At 41.2% G+C, this 26,461-nt stretch overlaps 1 protein-coding gene across 2 annotated transcripts in view; it reads left to right on the top strand.

The window, feature by feature from the left end:
- Nucleotides 1-26,461, top strand: part of GRID2 (glutamate ionotropic receptor delta type subunit 2) — a 1,137,650-nt gene that overhangs the window by 899,961 nt on the left and 211,228 nt on the right. For both annotated transcript variants that reach the window (XR_008891518.1, XM_056567543.1), the window contains exon 12: nt 17,907-18,045. Coding sequence is in view for 1 of the 2 variants with exons in the window: in XM_056567543.1 (XP_056423518.1) it covers nt 17,907-18,045 (139 nt within the window). In the remaining variant the exon portion in view is untranslated. The remainder of the gene's footprint in view (nt 1-17,906; nt 18,046-26,461) is intronic.

Here is a 26,461-nt window from a genome sequence, read left to right as displayed (position 1 = left end):
GGGCTTCACAATCCCTAAGATTAAAAGATGACTTTTAAAATTGAAATTAAAGTTTTATGGTAGCTAGTGCTACCATAAAAATTTGTAGCTAATGTCTGAGGCCCAGAAGCTTCAGTGAACATATAGAACATATGAGTAGAACATATAGTGGCTGAATAGCACAGCCTGGAGTTGGCAGCAGATGAGGAAACCATATAGTGGCTGAATGGCACAGCCTGGAGTTGGCGGCAGATGAGGAAACCATATAGTGGCTGAATGGCACAGCTAGAGTTGGTGGCAGATGAGGAGACCATATAGTGTCTGAATTGCACAGCCTGGAGTTGGCCGCAGCATGAGTAGAACATATAGTGGCTGAGTGGCACAGCCTGGAGTTGGCGGCAGCATGAGTAGAACATATAGTGGTTGAATGGCACAGCCTGGAGTTGGCAGCAGATGAGGAGACCATATAGTGAATGAATGGCACAGTCTAGAGTTGGTGGCAGCATGAGTAGAACATATAGAGGCTGAATGGCACAGCCTAGAGTTGGCAGAAGCATGAGGAGTCCATATGGTGGCAGAATGAGAAAGCCTGGAGGTGACAGCAGCAGCATCAGGAGTCCTGAAAGTGACCTGGTGACAAAGTGGTGCGGTGGGTGGCAATACCAGTACCCCTGTGACGAAGGTGTGTGTAAAAAGGTCCGATACAGAGGAATGTTTGTAACTGGGGAGCAGCACCTTAAATCTGTTTGGCATTATCCATATTTGTGAAGCGTTGGTTTGGCACAATGGTCAAACTACTCTCATGCATCAGGCATTGGTGGGTAGAAATCCTGGCTGATCCGTGCCTGATTCATTTTCATAAAGGTCAGTCTCTTCACATTTTTCGTGAACAGACAAGTACTACTTAAGGGGACTATGGCCCCCGCCGCAATAAACAACTGCTCTGATGCACACTACTGTCCGGGCAGAACAGCTTTTCCAGGGAAAACTCTGCTAGTTGTAGCCACAAATCATGTTTGGTTGCCCAGAAGTCCAGCGGATCTTCAAGGTTTGTTGGCATGGTCATGTCAAGGTACGCCTTCACCTGCTGGTAAAGGTCATGCTCCAGGTCTAGCTGCTGATGATGAGTTGAGTTGCTTCTCTATGCGGGTGAAGAAAGGTACTCATCAGCTACTGTAGAATAAGGCTGCTGCTGATGGAGCTGGTACTGCTTCTGCCACCCCACTCTTCCCCAGCAGCCATGGTAGTGGAAGGTGAGTGCAGAGGGCCCCTGAGTCAAACCTGCGAGAGGATGGACGATGGCGCTGTATCCTGTAGGCATCGGCCAACAGGATGTTTCTCTAGTAAGTCAGTTTGTCCTCCCTCTCAGTGTGTGTAAAAAAGGCCCCCATTTTGTGGCGGTAGTGAAGTTCCAATAAGTGGCAGAACCCGAAGTCATCCCGCTGCTGAATGGTGACAATTCAGTGGTCACTACGCAAGCAAGTGAGCATACATTGTGCCATTTGAGCAAGTGACCCGGAGAGACTCCCTGCCTCCATCTCCACTGCATACTGCCACGGTGTGTCTAGGTCCTCTGTCTCACCTTTCTTATAACCCTCTAGCTCCTCTGGCTGCTCCTGCTCCTCCTCTCTTGTCAGATGACTATAAAAACTGGCCATTTGGCAAAACTTAAACTGTGCTCAACTGTGCCCCTCCTCCAGTTCAGCCTCCACAGGGCTCATGTGGCCGTGAGATGTAAGCACCACATCTCCAGTGGCCTACCAGCCATCGTTTCCAACACTTGTTGTAGGAAATGTAGCAGTGGAATGGTGTCGTTCATCCTGTAATTATGGCGATTGACTAATAATGTGGCTTCCTCAAAGGGCCTGAGCAAACGGCAGGTGTCACGTATGAGCTGCGACTGGTTGACATTGAAGTTACATTGGAGTCCCCCTATCTACTTGGATCATCAAGAAATCGGTGATGGATTTTCTCTGTTCACATAGTTGGTCTAACATATGAAGGGTGGAATTCTAACGTGTGACAAAGTTTCAAGCCAGACTATGTTGGGAGATACCATTCTGACGCTGCAGCTCAAGAAGGGTGTGCTTTGCGGTGTACAGGTGGCTGAAGTGCAGGCAAAGTTTTCTTCTCATTGTTAGGATGTCTTGCAAATGGGGGGAACACTTCAGAAATCGCTTGACAACCAGATTGAACATGTGTGCCATGCAGGGCGCATGGCTCAGCCTTCCTTGTTGCAGCGTAGACAAGATGTTCGTTCCGTTGTGAGTCACCATGGTTCCCATTTCCAGTTATCGTGGAGCAAGCCATGCTCCGATTTCTTTATGAATTACTTTTAGCAGATGCTCCCCTGTGTGACTCCGGTCACCAAAGCAAACCATGTGAAGAACAGTGTGACATGCCGTGCCCTGCACACATGGTAAGCTGATGGGGCACTGAGCCTTGTCTGTGCAGTGGAGGCTGAGGACAAGGTGGAGGATGAGGAGGCGGAGTCGCACACTGTCACAGGACCAATGGCCTGAGAGCGTGGAGGAGGAAGCAGCGTGACCCTTCCAAGTTGGTGTTGTAGCTGTGCAGGAACCACATTTACCCAGTGGTCAATAAAGGACATGTATTGTCCCTGACCATAGTTACAGCTTCAGATGTCGGCGCTGCCGTGCACTTTGGTACACACTGACAGGCTCAAGGACTGTCCCACCTTTTCTTCCACAAAATTGTGCAGGCCTGGTACTGCCTTCTTTGCAAAGAAATGATGGCTTGGCACTCTCCACCTTGGCTTGGCACAAGCCATCAGTTCTCTGAAAGGTGCAGGGTCCACCACTTGAAAAGGAGGGACTGCAGCACCAGCAACTTGGACAGGAGCACATTCAGCTTCTGTGCCGTTGGATGAGTGGGTGCATACTGTTGTCTCTTGGACATGGCTTTGCTGATGGATTGCTGGTGGAATGACTGACTAAAAGTAGGAGGAGCAGGAGCATCTGGAACTACAGAAGGAGGGTATGACACACAGCTCCCTTCAGCTGAGGTGGTGGAGCCTTGGCTGGCTAAAAGAGGGAGCAGCGTGCCACTGGGTGATGCAGCAGGCAGGACCACTACATCGGAGCCACGGTTTTTCCAGGCCGTTTTATGGTGGTGCAGCATATGTTGACGCAGGGCCGTGGTGCCAACATTGGGACCCTGGTCAGGCTTCACCCTCTGCCAACACATCTTGCATGTGGCTATGGTTACCTCCTCCAGATGCTTAATGAAAAACTGCCACACCGTCGAGTAGCTGATTTTCCCAGCAACAGTCAGCACTAATTGACTGCTACTGTCTCCAGGAATCTCTGTTCCACTACCTCCCGGGAAGGTAGGCTGCCCCAAAGCAGGTGGTCTTCCCCAGGCATGTTTGGCTCTTGAATTTAGACTTCTGCCACCATGCTCACTGCCAGCCATGCTATCACCTTGCTGGCTCAGCTGTTGCCTCATGGGCAACCTTCAACCTCTTCTCCTGATGATTAAGCCCCTTCTGCACCCGGCTCCCAATTGCGATCAGCTTCATCATCATTAAAAGTGTCTGCACATCACTGTTGTCCTCCTCAGGTTTCTCAACAGTGGCTGCTTCAGGGCTCTGAAAGCTGGCAACACCGCCTCATCTCCTCATCACTACTTGCCCGACTAGCGGAGGAAGCGGTGGATTTCTCATCCACTTCTTGGCTGGGCAGTAGCTGCTGACTGTCCTCTATTAGATCTTCCTCACTGAATAGTGGAGTTGAACCCACAGCATAAGATACTTCTGTAGGAGAGGGAACAGAATAGGACAGAGGAAATGGGAGGACAGAGACTGCTCCCGGGCCCTGCCAACTGAGCGTTGTGTCTGAGGAACCCACCTACTGTTTACTGGGGTTATCAGATGTCACTTGTGATAAAGTGGATGACCATGTTAACCAATCGATGAAAGCAGATGGGTTGTTGGTTGAGACATGGCCGCTAGCTGATACCAGGAGATCAGGCCTCTCGCTGCGACTCCTGCTGCCACTCGCCCCTAGTATTCTGCGACCTCTGATTGTACCTGATGAATTTAGGCCTCTGCCACTCCTCGCACTTCTCTGCCTGACATACTGCAAGTCCTGGCACTTCTCTGCCTGACATACTTAGTGCGTATATGAGGGGAGTACAATATGCTTCACTACGCTTAAAACAGTATTTGCAAAGAGCAGCAGCAGGTGTGTACTTTTGGCTGTCTTTTCAAAGTAACAGGTACAAAAAAGTACACTACTTTGATGTAAGTATGTGGTATGCACTTATGAGGGCAGAAAAATGTGTTACAGTACGCTTAAGGAAGTAGTGGAGTAAAACACCAGCCGGTGACTACTTTTGCCTGTACTTTCACAGTACCTAGGCCCTTGACAGATTAACAGGTACAAAATAATACTCTACTTAGATGTAGGTATGCAGTATGCACTTATAAGGGCAGAATAATGCGCTACAGTACGCTTAAAAAACATATTTTTGCTCAACACCAGTAGTACACAACAGTGCTGCAGCAAACAGTCGCTGTGTGCTAAACCCAAAATTGCACAAAGACTATTAGGAATGGACTGTTGGGTATTATACTGTCTACAGACTAGTATAACCAGCAGACCATTTGTTGTGGAACAAAGACATAGTTGAGCTGAAAAATTGTTCCTGCCTCCTCTTCTAAGGTTTCTCTAGCTGTGCCAGCTTGTTCAAATGTATCTCTGCCCCTCTCCGTAATACAATGTAGAAAGTGACTGGGAGGTTAATGGCTGCAGTAAAAATTATTTTCTATGAAAAATGCACTGCTCTCTGTCCATTGGAATGCTGATGTGACTATGAGGTGAAACGCTGCTGAAAAAAGCTTGTCTGTGTAACACACAAGGACTGTCCTTTCTCCCTGCAGCAAAAGGATGAAGTGACTAGCTGGAATATGGCTGCCAATTATTTTAGGGCTGTGACATCACAGGGGTGACTGGCTGCTGATAGGCTGCATCCTGCATGTGATTCAGGGTCATCCCGCCTGGTTCCCGCCTTCCCAGAGTTCCTTGCCCCATGTCCGCCACTTTAGATGCCCTGGAACCTGGACTGCACTAAATTGAGTTTAATGAAGCGATTTGTGTGATAGAATCGTAGTGATATTCGCATTCGTTGCAAATCAAATTTTTCATGAAATTCGTAACGAATTTGGATTTGTCAGATTTGATTCACTCATCTCTACCCTGCACCTGCAGAGTGTAAATTCAGGTTAATAAGGTTCCATATGTCACACTTGCATTTTTAATAATGTTTCCTTATAGGTTTATGTGCCACCTGGAATAATCTTTCTTATTCTACTTACATGCAATTCGTTTTTGGGAGTTAATTACTTTTAAAAAAAAAAAAACTTTTTAGATTTAAATAACATTTGTTTAATAAAAATGAATTTCATGATAAAATACTGTTTGAGTAAGATGTGAGGAGGAAGTGATGCAGAAAATTTGAATATGAGCATGTTGAAGTGGGGTGAAATATTTGATTGTCTCATGTTTATTACCTATTATTATTAATAATAATCAGAAAAAAAAATGAGATTACAAAGTTTGCTTTAAATAAACCAAGTTACCAGATTCTTATACAATGTCATTTTCTAAACTGAAATAAAGGTCATTTTTAATGTATAGTATAAAAAGTCGTATGAGGCTTGATTTTAGCTATAGCTTAGAATTTACATATAAAATTCTGACACTTTGAATTGGTTCCTCCAGGGTGGAGAACACCAGATCTCATTTATGTCACTATAATGGGAAGAACTTTGGACCTTCCGTGAACTTTATGAAAAAGGGCATTGTAGGTTAAAGCCATACAGTGAAATAATGAATCAGACACCATTGACCTCTGTCCCACAGTTACCTTCACGTGTACATTAATTTTGCAATATATCAAATGGCTAAACATGATAACTTTAATAGATAAGGCCATATATAATGAACCATTATTTTCAGGCTGCTATATCTACTTTTTTTGCAAAACATTTGTAAAGTGTGAAGTGTTCATGTGTTTATTAGTCAAGGGCATATGGCTATGGAGGGCATGGAGGATAACACCGTGCTCATATTAAAGAGGGTAATATTCCTAGTCAGCTCCAGTTGCCTATTAGATTCCTTCTGTGGGTGTCTGCAGGCAGCAGTGATCTGAAGTCTTTCTGAAGGCTTAGATCTTACAGACTACTGGAGAGCCCGTGGTCAACATGTAAAATCTCACTCTTCAGGGAGCGGATAATTACCATGAAGTCAGGACCTCTCAGGCTCTCCAAGCTGGAGGAAAAACTTATAAGAAGCTCTAATATCTTACTGTTTCTACTATCTCCATGCTTATGTATTATAGTGATGCTTTATATTGTTATTTGGTCGATAACAAAAAGATTAATTATAGGAAACAAACCTATACTGGTTTATTGCACAATCTATAAAAATAGCACATTCCATCCATAAATTTGTGTTGCTAAAAAAAAAAAAAATCCACTGTGCACTGTCGACATGATAGACTATGGCCTCCTTAGGTTTTTGGCCAATGTGAATCAGTTAGATAAAACCTTGGCAACTGTTCTAATTTCTGGTTTACTTATATGTTCCCACTTTTCATTTTTGAAATATTCTTTAATGGGCAGCTTTGGGGTACAAAATATAACTGGTCTCTTATAGGGATTCTGTCAGCTGGGGCTTGGCTTCCTCAGGAAACATTTTCATAGCAAAATGATCGTTGGGGTCTGGTGGGTAAGGTCTGGCACCCTGAATAATATTTTTGTCTCTTGCTTGTTGCATTTTGATCTTGGCACATAGGACTTGTACTCCATTATGGTGCATGTTTTTGTATGGCCAGTTACTTGATTACTATAGTCCATATGGTGCTGATCCATGTCTTATTTATGTAATACTTCCAGTTCCCCTACCCATCTGTTGTATTCTGGTCCCCTTTTTCTATTTTTTTCTACTTTTTCTACAAATTCTCTTTGTGATTTTTCTAATAAAAGTGGTTCATTTTAACTTTTCATAATTGGTGTTGTGTGCTCTAATTCATTTTCCAATCAGAGTTGCTAGTTTGCAGTTACATTTTTAGTAAGGAAAAAAATTTTGGTATTCATAACTGTATGCACTATCCTTGCGTTTTTACTTTGTTTATTACTCTATATTAAAACATTATTGTAGTCACTAACTGTGACACCATATTTATTAACCCTTGTTTGTGAAATTATGTCTGTATTGTGACCTCACTTAAGGAATTATTCCCATGCTGTGTGCATCACTTTGTTCAATAACTTTTTTTTACACTGGTATTATACATAAATTGTGATATCACTGTTTTTCATTTCTATTTATAACATCATGCTCTGCATATGTCCTCCATAGGGATATACTGTGGCCATGTTCACTGTGTACAGCATCCCTGCTCTGTTGCATCACAGTGATACTTCTCCTGTCCTGTTAATTTGCTTACCTAATAGTGACATCACTACATTTATTGTGTTTTTTTTTTTGTGTGTTTATTTTGATTGCATTATACTAGTGATAAAAATCTGTGGTAACTTGTGGTAATTGACCTCCCATAGACTTGCATTGAGGGGGTGTGGCTGTGACGTCACAAGCAAGGAACGGCCGTAATGTCACGAGCCTCCGGCGCTGCACCGGGTGGAGCAGGAAGATGGGGGGGGGGGGGGGCGATCAGACAGCAGCGGGACCCCTGCGATCCAAAGAATAGGGGGTAAGATGTCTAGGGGCGGAGGTACCCCTTTAAGTAATTTTAAAGGGGTAATCCAGTGGAAAACAAACTAAATCAACTGGTTCCAAAAAGTTAAGCAGATTTGTAAATTACTTCTATTAAAGAATCTGAATCCTTCCAGTAATTATCAGCTGCTGTATGTGCCAGAGGAAGTTGTATAGTTATTTTCGATCTGACCACAGAGCTCTCTGCTGACACCTCTGTCCATGTCAGAAACTGTCCAGAGTAGGAGCAAATCCTCATAGCAAACCTCTCCTGCTCTGGACAGTTCCTGACATGGACAGAGGTGTCAGCAGAGAGCACTGTGGGCAGACAGAAAAGAACAACTCAACTTCCTCTCTAGTATACAGCAGCTGATAAGTACTGGAAGGGTTAAGATTGTTTAAATAGAAGTAATGAAAAAAAATCTGTTTAACTTTCTGGCACTATTTGATTAGAAAAAAAAATTCCATCAAAGTACCCATTTAATAGAGAGCTCCTGTAGACTATCAGGATACTGATGCTCTTTGTTGTAGCTTGTTTCTTACCTATAACAGGCTGATATGTAAATATTGTTTCCACTTACAGCCTGAAGAGAAGACCAAAGGAACTCCCTGTTCTATTAGCTGATGAAGACTGTATAGAGTATACACTCCTTGAAAAAATTCTCTTGACGGGAGGCATAAGTAGTTCCCTCACCTTAAGGATTTGAATAGCTATTTGTAGTAACAAGGTTTCCTACTGAATTTTCTCAGTGTGAAACTTTTATAAGCTAACTATAATGTTGTCTATTTAAATGAAAGCTTTTGGCAGCTATTTGAGGAATATTCATGGTTTAGGCAAAACTGTATTTATATTACTTGCATAAATGTCAGCAGGTAGCATAGCGAATATGGAATGTTTATTTTATATCCGCTTCTCAGACCACTTATTATTAGATAAAAATAACCATAGTGCTCAATACCCAGCAGGGTGCCCACTGAGGACTGTGGTTTTGTGTTCTCCATATAAAATGCCACCATCTGTTCTAACTAGCTAGTGGGAAGGAAATATTACTTCTAATTGTGAAAATTGCATTTATGTCATGTCAACTCATAAGTATGAGCATATTTATCAGCATCACAATCACTCTTTTACTTCAGCCATGTTTACGGAGTGGTTTGAATAAGTACAAAATAAACTAAAAACTGTGTATCAGCTGCATGTGTTCTGGAAGACTAAGAATTAACTTGTCAATGCAGTGCAAAGTTTATAAACTTGTTTGAGAAACTTAAATTACTTAAAAAAAGGTTTAAGGTTTCATGAACAAGAAGAATATTTTCCCAGGCAAAGGATATATTGTTGATATTACTGCCTTATTTTTATTTTATTTTTTATTTTTTTAACATCAATTGGTTTCTTTGTGTTGTCTTTTCTTATATACCATTCTTGTTCTGTGTTTTCCTAAGGGGACATTCACATGAGCTGATCCCCAGCGTATTTTACGCTGCAGACCCACCGCTAAAGGACCGCTGTAAGGTTCCTTTACAAGTGCCTGCTTCGAGCAGACACATGGCGATGTGCGAGTCGCAGCGCACATGCGCAGTATACTTGCACATCGCAACAGCTCTTGGCCTAGCTCATAGAGCAGGGGGAGCAGCCGCAATGTGTGCAAGTACACCACGTATGCGCGGCGGCTAGCACATTGCTTCAATGTGTCTGCTCATAGCGGCGTATTGCCGCTCCGAGCAGACACTTGCAAAGGCACCATACAGCGGTCCTTCAGCGGCGGATCTGCAGCGTAAAATACGCTGGGGATCCGCTCGTGTGGACGTACCCCAATAGTAGACATATGAGGAGGGGCTTTTAATATTTCAACATATACCTCAGATACCACTTGTGGTTCCTTTCATATACAGGGTCCAATGTAAAAAAAAAAAAAAAAAAAAAAGCATATTACATGGATAACACTTTTAGTTACTGTATCCTGCTCTAGAAATTGATACTATTACAATTTTACAGAGGGTTACATTAGACTCTTTTGGACACTATCATGTAAAGGGGTATTAAAATTTTTAAATAACTTAACAACCAAAACAAAATAGGGAACTTTTGCTGATACATTTAAGTGTGTGTAGGTCAAAATAGATATTTATAAATTAAAAAGAAAATATATACGGTAATGTTTTAATTTTTTATTTAAGTTTACAAATAAAACTAAAAAAAAGGAACAAGTCTAAATAGAGACATACAACAAATAATTATTTGAACTTCTGGTTCCTGCTACCATCCTCTAGTTACTAGTTCCAGTGTCAGTCATGCAGTCAGGAACTAGCCCCTCAGCCAATCACTATAGCATATCATCAGAACCAGTTGTTTTCATTGCAGCCTGGGCTATATTTTAGAAATCCCCTTTTGCCCAGAAAGCTCCTTCAACCCCTTAAGGACGAAGCCCCCTTTGACCTTTAGGACCAGGCCAATTTTCGTTTTTGCACTTTTGTTTTTTCCCCCTCCTCCCTTTCTAAAAATCATAATGCTTTCAATTTTGCACCTACAGACCCATATGGGGGCTTGTTTTTTCCATCACCAATTGTACTTTTTAATGACATTACTTATTTTATAACAAAATCTACGGAAAAAGCAAAAAAATAAATAAATAAATAAAAAAATAAAATAAAAAAAAAATATATATATATATATATATATATATTTGTGGGATAAAATTTAAAAAATAAAACTCCCGACGTATGGTAACTTTTGAGGGTTTTGAAGGTGTAACGTGTCGATAAAAATGACACCTTATATTAATTCTGTTGGTCCATATGGCTCCTGACCTGCTGTCACATCAGTTATCCATTAGGGACAATGAGTGGCTCCATTGTGAGCCATGATATTTATCTCATCATGATTTAGTTATGTACTTTACTTATATAGATGTATTTTGCTCCAAACACAGTATTTCTCGTATATATTTTGCAAATTTATGCATGTTAGTTGTTTTTTTTGTGCCCTGGATGTGGTGTATGACCCATTGGTTAACCACATATACAGCGCTGATACCCAGATGTCCAGGTACCTTCCACTGAGAAATGCATTGGAACATATATATATATAGTCACTGACCTCCAGAAGTCTGATATCATGATCGAGACCAACCACGTTGTCCCACAAAGAAGGCCACAAATAATTAAAGATGCAATAATGACTAAGGCTCCAAAGAACACCAAATCAAATATATATATTGAAGTTTTTTAGTGTATGGGATTGTTATATTTATTTCTTATGCACAACTATTATTTTGAATTAGTTTTTTAGTCCTGTGTATGTCTTAGCTTTGATTTGGTGTTCTTTGGACCCTTAGTCATGATTGCATTTTTAATTATTTGTGGCCTTCTTTGTGGGACCACATTGTTGGTCTCAAACGTGATATCAGACTTCTGGAGGTCAGTGACTATTATTGATTCGTATATTTTTTCAGTGCACATAGTTCAATAAAAAAATTATCTTTTAGTACTAATGCTGCAGTGAAACACTTTTGTCTTTGCATGGTAATATGTAGGTTTTATTTTATTTCACTACTTTAAAAAATATGTATATTTAAAATTGTCATGTTCTGAACCCTATAACTTTTGTATTAATCTACAAACGGGGCTATATGGGGGCTCGTTTTTTGCACTGTGATCTGTAGTTTTTATTGATAAAATTTTTATTTTGATGGGACTTTTTGATTGCTTTTTATAAAAACATTTTTATGGTATATGAAGTGACCAAAATGTTGGTATTTTTTTTACATATACGCCATTGACCATGCGTTTTAACTAACATTATATGTTAATAGTTCAGACATTTACGCATGCAGCGGTACAACATATGATTATTTATATTTAAAAAATGGGAAAAGGGGAGGGGGTGATTCAAACTTTTATTAGAGAAGGGGTTAATTCCCTTTTATTAACTTTTTTTACTATTTATTTATTTTTAGCCCCATAAGGAGCTATACCATGCAATCCTTTGATTGCATATACTGTTCAATGCTATGCCATAGCATAGCATTAATCAGTGTTATCAGTACTCTGCTGCTCTAGCCTGCTGAAGCTTCTTGGAGCAGCAGATGACCAATCGAACAAAAAGGAGGCAGGTAAGGGCTCTCCCGTCATCCACTCAGCTGATCGGGACATCGCTGCCGGGGTAATTTCACTTTCATTTTAGACGCCGCTATCAACTTTGATAGTGGTGTCTAAAGGGTTAATGCCAGGCATCATCCCAATCGGCAATGCACGGCATTAACCGTAGGTCCTGACCGGGTACCGGGACCAGGACGTAAGAAGACTTTTTAGACTTTTTTTTGGGCTGCTTAGCCTAATCATAAGCTGACACTTCTTTTTTTATAGAGGGTATTTTAGCAGGCTCCTTATCATCACATGCAGGATAATATTGAAATGTAATCAATAGATAACACAGAATCCACCATTCACAGTAGGTGTTGGCCACAGAACCCCTCCTCCCCCTCTCTGTATATTGACCACTGCTCAACCTAAAGAACGTGCCTAAAAATGTTCCCATCTGAGTTAGGGTGGGTTCACACTACGTTTTCTCCCATACGGGAGCGCATACGGCAGGGGGGAGCTAAAACCTTGCGCTCCCGTATGTCACCGTATGCGCTCCCGTATGTCATTCATTTCAATGAGCCGGCCGGAGTGAAACGTTCGGTCCGGTCGGCTCATTTTTGCGCCGTATGCGCTTTTACAACCGGACCTAAAACCGTGGTTGACCACAGTTTTAGGTCCGGTTGTAAAAGCGCATACGGCGCAAAAATGAGCCGACCGGACCGAACGTTTCACTCCGGCCGGCTCATTGAAATGAATGACATACGGGAGCGCATACGGTGACATACGGGAGGTTTTAGCTCCCCCTTGCCGTATGCGCTCCCGTATGGGAGAAAACGTAGTGTGAACCCAGCCTTAAACAGTACCTTTCATCAAACCATACATTATAAACTAACTCAGATTTTATTCCCTAACTACGCCTAACACTCCTCCTGCCCTAAAAAAAACAATTCCGAGCTTTAAATAGCTCAGTATCATACCTTTCCCTTTGCTCACATTGTGTGAGCTCCCGGCAGGAGAAAGTGGGCATTCCCCAGCAGGGGTGACATCACTAAAGCGTGTGAGAGCTGTGCCTCCCCATGCCCTACACACACTTCCTGAGTTTGGGCTTCTGCAAGTCTGGGATGAGACCAAATTAACTGTTTGGGAACAGACCAGAGCTTTTTCAATCACATTAAAAACATATAAAGGTTGAGAATTTTAACAGCAAGTAAATAGCAAAGTGTCTTATAATAACACAAGGAACAATATATTAAAAGTTTAGTTTGGTGACAAGTACTCTTTAATGAGTCCCTTCCAGTGTATTGTTTCCTACGGTTCAAGCAGTTGCTGTAAAGCAGATCTTTAAAAGCTGTAAACAGAGCAAAGTAAAAGGAAGCTCAGGCAAAACTGTTTCCTACATAATTAAGTAAAAACAAATGAAATAAAAAATGTCATCAATTTTTTTTTAACATATTAGTAAAAAGAACATATTTCAGCATCTGACTCTAAGCAGTTGAAAACAATTAAGGTGACACACTTTCCTTTAAGGCTGATGAAAATTGATCATCTCAACCAAATCATCATCTGTATGGTAAACTTTAGCAATAAGCTATAATAACAGATGACAAACTGCCATTGTCCGTGTTAAACATTTTCATCTCATGCTTGACAGGCCTTGAACAATATTTCTGGAGTGATCATGTCCACAAAGATTGTTCATCTTTTACTAGGTGTCATTGATCCTGTATGGTCAGTGTGAGCAATGGGCAATATGGACTAAAATGTGTATGGCTCTATTGACGGAACACTTGTAAGGTTGTTATCTTTTGCAATATAAACCAAGTTAATATACGTTCCTATTGCTTAATGTCTGTTAATGTCTCAAGTTCTGAGAAATCTTTAACGGCATATTCATGGACAATTAGCACTCGTGCCTAATGAATGTGGGCTACATAGCCTATTACTATACAGTTGCAAGAAAAAGTATGTGAACCCTTTGGAATTATATGGATTTCTGCACAAATTAGTCATTAAATGTGATCTGATCTTCATCTGAGTAACAACAATAGACAATCACAGTCTGCTTAAACTGATAACACACAAAGAATTTAATCTTACCTTGTTTATAATAAACGCACCATGTAAACAGTACAGGTGGAAAAAGTATGTGAACCCTTGGATTTAATAACTGGTTGAACCTCCTTTGGCCGCAATAACTTAGACCAAACATTTCCTGTAGTTGCAGATCAGACGTGCACAGCGGTCAGGAGTAATTTTTGACCATTCCTCTTTACAGAACAGTTTCAGTTCAGCAATATTCTTGGGATGTCTGGTGTGAATCGCTTTCTTGAGGTCATGCCACAGCATCTCAATCGTGTTGAGGTCAGGACTCTAACTGGGCCAATCCAGAAGCATATTTCCTTCTGTTTAACCTGTTGGGGATGGAGGGCGTACCTATACGCCCTCCACCCACTCCCTTTCTATAACAAGGGGCCACTCCGTGGCCCCGTGTCATATCGAGTCGGGAACGGCTAATCACGGCGCCGCATGCTATTAACCCTTTAGACACAGCATTCAAAGTTGAACACTGCGTCGAAAGTGAAAGTAAAACATTGCCGATTAGCTCAGGGGGCTGTTTAAGATCCCTGTGATGAAATTGCGGCATCCTGAATCACTTGCAGGACAGCAGGAGTGTCACGATCACACCCTATCGGTCCAGCTAAGATGCTGGAGAGAGTATGATGGTGCAAGGGTTAAAGCCGCCAGACCTCTGGGAATTCACTACTAGTCCCAGCAAGTCACCAAATTAACCCTTAGATAAATGTGTTTCCACCAGAGTTTCCTTCAGAAAGGTGAGCTCATATATTTAGAGATCAAAGACCAGAGCTGATTAATTAAACATTTAATCTGATAAAAGGAATCACAGTGCTATATATATAAAAATAAACAAATGACATACAGTTACAAAAATATGAAAGAGTTTAGCAAGGCAAGTTCAGAAAACAAAAGATGAAGTTCTTACAGCATGATGGTATAGCAGTCCTTGTCAGTGAGAGTCCAGCTCTTGTCAGCTTTGGGCACAGCCTTGAACAATAGTTGAGTCCAGCATTTTAAGTCTTATCTGCTTATTCTCCCCCTCCCCTCTGATCCCACCAGGTGGGGCATCTCTCTTCCTGACCCCTTATCTGTTTGATTATATGATGGGACCAGAGTGCATGACTTCAAAGGAGATCCCAAAAGGCCAGACCCCCAATAAAATGCAATACACAAACACACAGTCTGAATGACTCTAACCCCCAGGTCTTAGTTTATACACAGATACAATTATAAAACACATGTATGTTTCCATAATCAGGCCTTGGGCTTGACAAGGAGGGTCCCGACCTTCCTCCTCGCTGTCCAATCGCCGAATGACTGCTCAGATCCTGAGAACCAGGCATGAGCAGTCAAGTGGCAGAATCATTGATCAATGGTTTCCTATGAGAAACCATTGATCAATGTAAAAGATCAGTGTGTGCAGTGTTATAGTCTCCTATGTAAGCTATAACACTGCAAAAAAAAGTGAATAAAGATCATTTAACCCCATCTCTAATAAAAGTTTGAATCACCCCCCTTTTCCCATATAAAAAAAACTGTGTAAGTAAAAATAAACATATGTGGTATCGATGAGTGCGGAAATGTCCAAATTATAAAAATATATATATCATTAATTAAACCGCATGGCCAATGGGGTACGTGCAAAAAAATTCCAAAGTCCTAAATATTGCATTTTTCTCATCTCATTGATTGGACTCCAGTTGAATGACACCTCAGCTCTTGGAGATCTCATTAGTCTAGGGGTTCACATACCTTTTCCATCTGAACTGTGAATGTTTACATGGTGTGTTCAATAAAAACATGGTAAGATTTAATTCTTTGCGTGTTATTAGTTTAAGCAGACTGTGATTGTCTATTGTTGTGATGAAGATCAGATCACATTTTCTGACCAATTTGTGCAGAAATCCATATAATTCCAAAGGGTTCACATACTTTTTCTTTTGTACTTGTGAAGATTTTTTATTGGAGGGGGAAGTTATGTTTTCACTATCTTTCTTTACGATTTATGGGTCAAAATGATTAGGAAATTCTACATATGCTTCAAGTAAAAGCAAAAAAATCCAGACTAACATCTGTTGCGGTAATATGTTTTCTTAGATAAGGGGAGATAAAAAGATGCAAGTATTTTATTATCTGGAGGAAAACAAGATCTCAGAGCTGACTGCTGCCATTGAATCAGAATTGGAGTTTATTAGATAAGAAGTAATGCAGATCTGGAGATTATATCTGTCACTTTTTATCTGTTTTTTCTGTGGGAGTTAAGGCACCTCTACAGCACTGAATGCAATTCTTAGGATTAACATCATTAATCAAATACTTATAGTGAGAGAGGAATTAAAGCCAGAGAAATGAGCAGGATGTATTCGTCCTCAGTACTGGAAGAATAGAATTCATCTGAAGTTTAACAACTGGTTGAAGACAAGTCATTGAGAAACAGTAATGTGCCGCTCACTGTGAGAGCTATTTATTTAACTCAAAACATTTACACAAGAGTCATAACAACTTGAAGGGCTGTAAGGATTACTCATGATCTGTTTGTCAAGGTGATCCAATGGCTCATACAGATATTGAGTCATGTACAAAAACTGCCTGTCTAGTGCAAACAATTTCAGATTGCCCTATTCTATACTCACAAAACAGTGAAACTACATAAATATGTGCATAAAATAAAGAACAGAACAGAAAACGAATACGTTCTTTTGGGGATTAGTACAGTTCAATAAACCCCGTGAGCATAAGAACATCCAATAGGTTAATACCCAGACTTATTATTTAGTTCCTGACAGCTTAAGGTTGGCTTTTCTGTCACAATTTGTCTACCATTTACAACACTCTAAAACAAGAAACACCCACAACGCCACAAAATGTATTTTCAGGCCAATAAAGGGGGCATGTCTAAAGGTTTTTCACAAATTTCATTTATATATTATTTTCCATAGGCAGATGCTCCCAATCCCCCCACGCAATCTCCAACCTGACACTCCGTAATCCATATGCATGAAGAGAACTCCACTCTGTGCCGGATTATGAGCGACCACAGCAATCACACTGATTCCATAGACAATAATGGAGGGCCGTCCGCCCTCCATTTGTTAATTATAATATACCATTGTTCTTCAATGTTCTTCAATTTTTTAATGAACTGTCTAGCAATTTCAAGATCTTTGCTTGTAGTCAGTGAACGGAAGCATTCCTTGTTAACATGCTGAAAAGCTGTCCTGATAACATCCTGCTCAAACAGCCTCAGAGCTTCTTCTGGCAGGAAACTATCATAGACATAAAGGTTTTGTCTCTCTGGGGGAGATTTATCAAAACCTGTGCAGAGGAAAAGTTGCTCAGTTGCCCATAGCAACCAATCAGCTCACTTCTTTCATTTTTAACAAGGCCTCTGCAAAATGAAAGAAGCGATCTGATTGGTTGCTATGGGCAACTGGGCAACTTTTCCTCTGCACAGGTTTTGATAAATCTCCCCCTATATGACTATCCATTTTTATTAAAAACTGCAGGTTTGTCTTCTGGAAACCTATCTGTTGATATTAGCACACATATTGGGTGACAAAGGGAAATCCTAAATTGTATCTAGTGCCCATTCAAATGTCTGGATGTCTATATAATAAATGACTGGACAGAATCCTACTTGCTTTCTTAGTGGTTCTCTGCACTGGCTACTACATAAGGTCACATTTTCAGTTATATGCCCATAGCATTGCATATGGCTGCCAAAGGTACACTAGTCAAAGGTAAGCCAAAAAGACACAGCTAATGGGTAAATTAGATTTATAGATTATAAGAAATTTGTGGCATATATCAAAAAATAGAGGTAAACATGTTTTTTACTTCTCAGAAATTCTCAAAAATGAATTTATCCTTTAATGCTGCTAATGATATTCTTTGAATGTAAATTATGTTCGAACTATAGCAATAGTTACAGTTAAAGACACAGTCCATTTAACCCTGGTATATTGTCTTGTTTAATATGGTACAATTGCCTTCTATTGAGACTTACTTGTGCTCTTTTCCTTTTAACAGGAGGTGAGGTTCCCTATACCACATTAGCAACAAGAATGATGATGGGAGCATGGTGGTTGTTCGCCTTAATTGTTATTTCTTCTTACACGGCAAACCTAGCGGCCTTCCTGACAGTCTCACGCATAGAGAGCTCCATTCTGTAAGTATTTTAATTAGATTCCATGATATCATAGCATGTGGAGAAAAAAAATACCTTTTTTAAACTCTAGAAATCTCAGATAACTTTATTACACTGGGGTCGACCTTCTGTGCCACAATGAGTCTCTACCACCGCCTGCCTTACCAAGCACCTGTCATCTAGCAAATAGATTGTTCTGAACATCTATGGGTCCTTATGGGCACTGCTTGTCCCAGATTCCAACCATACTCAGCTGCAAGTGTGCAACATGCATGTCATATACTCTGCGGAACACAGAAGTATTGCCACAAAAAGTGGCATACATAGTCCTAATCCAAGTCCTTATTGTGGTATACCACTTTAACCCGTAAAGGACACAGGGCGTACAGGTATGCCATGATGTGCTGGTAGTTAAGGACACAAGGCGTACCTGTATGTCAGTGGGAATTTCAGCCCTGCTGTGCGCCGGACCGAGATGCAGGCTGAAATCATCCAGCAGGCATCCCCTGCAAACTCCCTACAAAATCCCCTGCAAACGTCCATGTCGGCAATCACGTCGATTCCGGGTCAATCAGGTCTTTGGTGACCCAGAAAAATGGCTGCCACCTCACTATCATGTGATTGATCGGTTGGAATGACCGACCAATCACTACCCTGCTGTGCGGTGATCGGGGTGGCGATCAGGGCTGGCGGGGGTCTCCTACCTTTCCCTGGCCCGGCGGGGTCCCCTCAGGAGCAGCAGCGGATAGGAGAAGCAGGAGCAGCAGCGGCGGAGGTGCGGGTGGTGCAGGCGGCAGGATACAGAAAAAGTGTGCATCCAGCTGTTGCATAACTACAACTCCCTGCATGCACTGGCAGCCAAAGGGCATGCTGGGAGTTGCAGCAGTGTGCCTCCAGCTGTTGCAAAACTACAACTCTCAGCATGCCTTTTGTCAAAGCATGCTGAGTATAGCAGTTTTGCAACAGCTGGAGGCACACTGCTGCAACTCCCAGCATGCCCTTTGGCTGCCAGTGCATGCTGGGAGTTTGTTCTAACTCAGTGTTTCGCAACCAGTGTGCCTCCAGCTGTTGCAAAAATAGAACTCCCTGCATGCATGGTCAGTCAGTGCATGCTGGAAGTTGTAATTTTGCAACAGCTATAGGTTTGCCCACCCATGTGTGAATGTTCAGGGTACATTTACACGGGCGGGGGTTTACAGCGAGTTTTCTGCTGTAAGTTTGAGATGCAGCAAATTTTCCGCCGCAGTTCAAACTCCCAGCGAGAAACTCACTGTAAACCCCCGCCCGTGTGAATGTACCCTAAAAACACTACACTACACTTACACAAAATAAAAAGTAAAACACTACATATACATAAACCCCTACAGGGCCAGTTTTAGGCTTAGCGTGGCCCAGGGCAAAAACAAAAGTGGGGCCCCAAAAGTCATAATAGTGCACTAACCAGATTTGCACATTTCTGGTCACTTCAAATGCCATAAAAAAAATCTTAAAAGCAATTGAAAAGTCCCATGAAAACAAAAATGGTAGACTACAAATCACAGTACAAAAAAAAGAGTCTCATACATCCCCACATACAGAAAAATAATAGAGTTCTAGGGATGAGTATAGTACAATTTTATATTTTTGTGTAGTTCCCTCACATTAGGTTGTCAGCATAGTACCCCCACATTAGGTTCGCAGCATAGTTCCCTCACATTAGGTTTGCAGTATAGTTCCCCCACATTAGGTTGGCAGCATAGTTCCCTCACATTAGGTAGGCAGTACAGTTCCCCGACATTAATTAGGCAGTATAGTTGCCCCAGATTAGGGTGTAGTTCCCCCACATTAGGTTGGCAGTATAGTTACCCCCCATTGGGTTGTAGCTCCCCCACATTAGGTTGGCAGTATAGTTCCCCCACATTAGGATGTTGTTCCCCCACATTAGGTAAGCAGTACGTTCCCCCACATTAGGTTGTAGATCCCCCTACCATTTGGTAGGTAGCATGTTCCCCCACATTAGGTTGTAGTTCCCCCACAGTAGGCAGGCAGTATAGTTCCCCCACATTAGGTTGTAGTTCCCCCATATTAGGTTGGCAGTATAGTTCCCCTACATTAGGTTGGCAGTATAGTTACCCCACATTACGCTGTAGTTCCCCCACATTAGGAAGGCAGTATGTTCCCCCACAGTAAGTTGTAGTTCCCCCACATTAGGTTGGCAGTATAGTTCCCCCACATTAGGTTGGCAGCATAGTTTCCTCACATTAGGTAGGCAGTACAGTTCCCCGACATTAATTAGGCAGTATAGTTGCCCCACATTAGGGTGTAGTTCCCCCACATTAGGTTGGCAGTATAGTTACCCCCATTAGGTTGTAGCTACCCCACATTAGGTTGGCAGTATAGTTCCCCCACATTAGGATGTTGTTCCCCCAAATTAGGTAAGCAGTACGTTCCCCCACATTAGGTTGTAGATCCCACCACCATTTGGTAGGTAGCATGTTCCCCCACATTAGGTTGTAGTTCCCCCACAGTAGGCAGGCAGTATAGTTCCCCCACATTAGGTTGTAGTTCCCCCATATTAGGTTGGCAGTATAGTTCCACTACATTAGGTTGGCAGTATAGTTACCCCACATTACGCTGTAGTTCCCCCACATTAGGAAGGCAGTATGTTCCCCCACAGTAGGTTGTAGTTCCCCCACATTAGGTTGGCAGTATAGTTCCCCCACATTAGGATGTAGTTCCCCCACATTAGGTAAGCAGTATGTTCCCCCATATTAGGTTGTAGACCCCCCCATTTGGTAGGTAGTATGTTCCCCCATATTAGGTTGTAGTTCCCCCACATTAGGCTGACAGTATAGTTCCCCCACATTAGGTTGGCAGTACAGTTCCCCCACATTAGGTTGTAGTTCCCCCACATTAGGTTGGTAGTTTAGTTCATCCACATTAGGCTTGCAGTATAGGTCCCCCACATTAGGTTGGCAATATAGTTCCCCCACATTAGGTTGGCAGTATAGTTCCCCCACATTAGGTTGTAGGTCCCTCACGTTAGGTTGGCAGTATAGTTCCCCCACATTAGGTTGGCAGTATAGGTCCCCCCACATTAGGTTGGCAGTATAGGTCTCCCACATTAGGTTGGCAGTATAGTTCCCTCACATTATGTTGGTAGTATAGGTCCCCCACATTAGGTTGGCAGTAAAGGTCCCCCACATTAGTTTTGCAGCATAGTTCCTCCACATTAGGTTGGCAGTATAGACCCCCCCACATTAGGTTGGCAGTATAGTTCCCCCACATTAGGTTGTAGTTCCTCCCAGATTAGGTTGGCAGTATAGTTCTCCCACATTAAGTTTTAGTTTCCCCCGCATTAGGTTGACAGTATAGTTCCCCCACATTAGGTTGGCAGTATAGATACCCCACATTATGCTGTAGTTCCCCCACATTAGGCAGGCAGTATGTTCCCCTACATTAGGTTGTAGTTCCCCCACATTAGGTTGGCAGTATTGTTCCCCCACATTAGGTTCGCAACATAGTTCCCCCACATTAGGTTTGCAGTATAGTTCCCCCACATTTTAGAAACTACACCCCTTACGTAATGTAATAAGGGGTACAGTGAGCATTTACACCCCACAGGTGTCTGACAGATTTTTGGAACAGTGGTCTGTGAAAATGAAAAATGTAATTTTTCATTTGCACAGCCCACTGTTCCAAAGATGTGTCAAATGCCAGTGGGGTGTACATACTCACTGCACCCCTTATTAAATTCTGTGAGGGGTGTAGGGTCACATGTGGGGGGGTCCACTGTTCTGGCAGCACGGGGGACTTTGTAAACGCACATGGCCCCCTGACTTCCATTCCAAACAATTTTTTTTCCCAAAAGCTCAATGGCGCTCCTTCTCTTCTCAGCATTGTAGTGTGCCAGCAGAGCACTTGACGTCCACACATGGGGTATTTCCATACTCAGAAGAGATGGGGTTACAAATTTTGGGGGGCATTTTGTCTTATTATCCCTTGTAAAAAATTGTAATTTGAGGGAAAACTAGCATTTTAGTGAAAAAAAAAACATTTACACATGCAACTTTAACGAAAAGTCATCAAACACCTGTGGACCCTTTTTTACATGCCTTGAGGGGTGTGGTTTCCAAAATAGTACGCCATGTGTTTTTTTTTTTTTACTATCCTGGCACCATAGTGGCTTCCTAAATGGGACATGCCCCCCAAAAACCATTTCAGCAAAATTTGCTTTTCAAAAGCCAAATGTGACTCCTTCTCTTCTGAGCATTGTAGTTTGTCCACAAAGCACTTTGTGTCCTAATGTGGGGTATTTCCATACTCAGAAGAGATCGGGTTACAAATTTTGGGGGGCATTTTGTCCTATTGTCCTTTGTAAAAATGTTAAGTTAAATTTGAGGGAAAACTAGCATTTTAGTGAAAAGAAAAAATCATTTACACATCCAACTTTAATGAAAAGTCGTCAAACACCTGTGGGGTGTTAAGGCTCACTGGACCCCTTGTTACATGCCTTGAGGGGTGTAGTTTCCAAAATAGTATGCCATGTGTTTTTTATTTATTTATTTATTTTTGCTGTTCTGGGTTCTGGCACAATAGGGGCTTCTTAAATGTGACATGCCCCCCAAAAACCATTTCAGCAAAATTTGCTTTTCAAAAGCCAAATGTGACTCCTTCTCTTCTGAGCATTGTAGTTCACCTGCAAAGCATTTTACGTCCTAACATGGGGTATTTCCATATTCAGAAGAGATGGGGTTACAAATTTGGGGGGGGGCATTTTGTCCTATTATCTCTTGTAAAAATTTTAAATTTGAGGGAAAACTAGCATTTTAGTGAAAAAAAAAATCATTTACACATCCAACTTTAATGAAAAGTCGTCAAACACCTGTGGGGTGTTACGGTTCACTGGACCCCTTGTTACGTGCCTTGAGGGGTGTAGTTTCCAAAATAGTATGCCATGTGGATTTTTTTTGCTTTTCTGGCACCATAGGGGCTTCCTAAATGTGACATGACCCCAAAAAACATTTCAGAAAAACTCATTCTCCAAAATCCCACTGTCGCTCCTTCCCTTCTGAGCCCTCTACTGCACCTGCCGAACACTTGACATACACATGATGTATTTTCTTACTCGAGAGAAATAGGGTTGCATATTTTAGGAAGATTTCTCTTGTTTTACCCCTGGGTCTACAAGAACATGCCAGTATAAAAAAATGAAGATTTAGAATTTTCTCCTTCAATTTGCTGCTATTCCTGTGAAACACCTAAAGGGTTAACAAACCTTTTGAATGTCATTTTGAATACTTTGAGGGGTGCAGTTTTTATAATGGAGTCATTTGTGGGGTATTTCTAAAATGAAGGCCCTTCAAATCCACTTCAAAACAGAACTGGTCCCTGAAAATTTTCGATTTAGAAAATTTTGTGAAAAATTGGAAAATTGCTGCTATTTTTGAAGCCCTCTGATGTCTTCCAAAAGTAAAAATGTGTCAACTTTATGATGGAAACATAAATTAGACATATTGTGTATGTGAATCAATAGATAATTTATTTGGAATATTCATTTTCCTTATAAGCAGAGAGCTTCAAAATAAAAAATTTCAATTTTTTCATGAAATTTTGGAATTTTTCACCAAGAAATGATGCAAGTATCGACAAAATTTTACCTCTAACAAAAAGTAGAATATGTCACAAAAAAACAATCTCGGAATCAGAATGAAAGGTAAAATCATCCCAGAGTTCTTAATGTTTAAAGTGACAGTGATCAGATGTGCAAAAAATGGACGGGTCCTACAGTGGAAATTGGCTGGGTTCTTAAAGGGGTACTCTGCCCATAGACATCTTATCCCCGATCCAAAGGATATCAAATCGCAGGGGTCCCGCTGCTGGGATCTCGGCTGAAGCACCCACATCAACGGCTTCTGGCAACGCTGTCACGCCCCTCCCACAGACTTACATTGAGGGGTGGGACGTGACATCACAGGGGGCGGAGTCGTGACATCACACCCTTCTGCTCGCATGGTCGGGATCCGAAGCCTCTAGCATTGCCGGAAGCCATTGAGGTGCGTGCTGCAGCCGAGATCCTGGGGGTCCCCAGCAGCGGGACCCCCGCGATCTGACATCTTATCCCCTATCCTTTGGATAGTAGATAAGATGTCTAGGGGCAGAGTACCCCTTTAAAGGGGTATTCCATTTCAAAACTTTTTTTTAATATATCAACTGGCTCTGGAAAGTTAAACAGATTTGTAAATTACTTCTATTAAAAAATCTTAATCCTTCCAATAGTTATTAGCTTCTGAAGTTTAGTTGTTGTTTTCTTTCTAACTGCTCTCCGATGACTCACGTCCCGGGAGCTGTGCAGTTCCTATGGGGATATTCTCCCATCATGCACAGCTCCCGGGACGTGACATCATCATTGAGCAGTTAGACAGAAAACTTCAGAAGCTGATAACTAATGGAAGGATTAAGATTTTTTAATAGAAGTAATTTACAAATCTGTTTAACTTTCTGGAGCCAGTTGATATATAAAAAAAAAGGTTTTGCCTGGAATACCCCTTTAAGGGGTTAAAGATCTGTTGTAATGACCCGTTAACAAAACCTTTAAAGACGGACGTTAAATGGCCATTACAAAATCTCATTATAGTCTGGGATTTTTACATTACCTGTTTTAACCCGTCATAGCCCGTTATTAATAATGTACATTATTTGGTGACAGGAGAGGTAATGGGAGAAATAGTGCATGCACTATTTCTCTCGTTACTTTCTCCCCTCACCGGGGCAAAGGGTTAATATATTAGTCATATACTTTCATGGGAAGTAAAGAAGTGTCTCCGTGTCATACCTTTGCTGATTAAATATCCTTATAAAATACAGGTTATCATTTTATCTTTCTAACAAAATTCCATCTCCTTAAAGAGTACCTTTCATCATACCATATTTTCTAAATTAACTCATATTATGTTCTCTAACTAATCCCTTAAAGACTCACCTTAAGGCCAATTTTAGTTTTTGCACTTTCGTTTTTTCCTCCTCACCTTCTAAAAATCATAGCGCTTTCAATTTTGCACCTACAGTGCATAGTGAAAGTATTTGGCCCCCTTGAACTTTTCGACCTTTTGCCACATTTCAGGCTTTAAACATAAAGATATAAAACTGTAATTTTTTGTAAAAAATCAACAACAAGTGGGACACAATCATGAAGTGGAACGAAATGTTTTGGATATTTCAAACTTTGTTAACAAATATAAAACGTAAAAATTGGGCGTGCAAAATTATTCAGCCCCTTTACTTTCAGTGCAGCAAACTCTCTCCAGAAGTTCAGTGAAGATCTCTGAATGATCCAATGTTGACCTACATGACTAATGATGATAAATAGAATCCACCTGTGTGTAATCAAGTCTCCGTATAAATGCACCTGCGCTGTGATAGTATTTGAGGTCCGTTTAAAGCGCAGAGAGCATCATGAAGAACAAGGAACACACCAGGCAGGTCCTAGATACTAATTAGAAAAATGTGTGCAGCTCACAACCAGGTATTCGAGGTTATTGTGGTTAAAGGATTGATCCCCACCAATCCAAATGGGTAAAAACTAAAACAAAGATTGACCACACCTCAAGAATACTACCCTAGGGTACACAGTGAATAATTGTTTGAGACATAAAGTTTTGAAAAAAAGTGCAGATTTTATTAAAACTCCTATAACTTTTTTATTTGTCCGTATATGGGACTATGGGGCCATTCTTTGTGCCGTTGTCTGTAGTTTTTATCGGTACCATTTCTGTTTTGATAGGACTTTTTGATCACTTTTTATTAATATTTTTATGGTATATGAAGTGACCAAACAATTCACAATTTTGGACTTTGGTATTTTTTGACATTTTTTTTTACATGTACGCCATCGACATGCAGTTTAGCTAACCTAATATTTTAATAGTTCGGACATTTACGCATGCAGCGGTACCAAATATGATTATTTTAATTGCATTATTTTCATTCACAGATATGATACCTTTACATGTACGCCATCGACATGCAGTTTAGCTAACCTAAAGTTCGGACATTTACGCATGCAGCGATACCAAATATGATTATTTTAATTGCATTATTTTCGTTCACAGATATGATACCAAGTCCAGACCAAAAATATAATTCACAGAACAGAACCTAAAAACAATATTTATTAACTTGCCCCTAAAAAGAAACCAAAAAGGTTTCATATGTGCTCAATGAGCCACAATACAAACACAACATTACAAACAGCAAATACTGAAAATGATAAACACAAAATCCATGTAACCAGTAGGTCTGATAAATCATATAACACAGTACGTGCTGAAGATAATCCACTGATGATAAGTGTACCAAAAATATATACAATAAAGAAATGTACAATATATACACACAGGAATATCCACAATGATATTTCCTAATAAGCCCTATCCCCCATGGCTTAGGAAGTGGCTCA

This window comes from Hyla sarda, chromosome 1, assembly GCF_029499605.1.
Source record: "Hyla sarda isolate aHylSar1 chromosome 1, aHylSar1.hap1, whole genome shotgun sequence".
Lineage (NCBI taxonomy): Eukaryota > Metazoa > Chordata > Amphibia > Anura > Hylidae > Hyla > Hyla sarda.
This window is presented reverse-complemented; position numbering and strand designations above follow the sequence as displayed.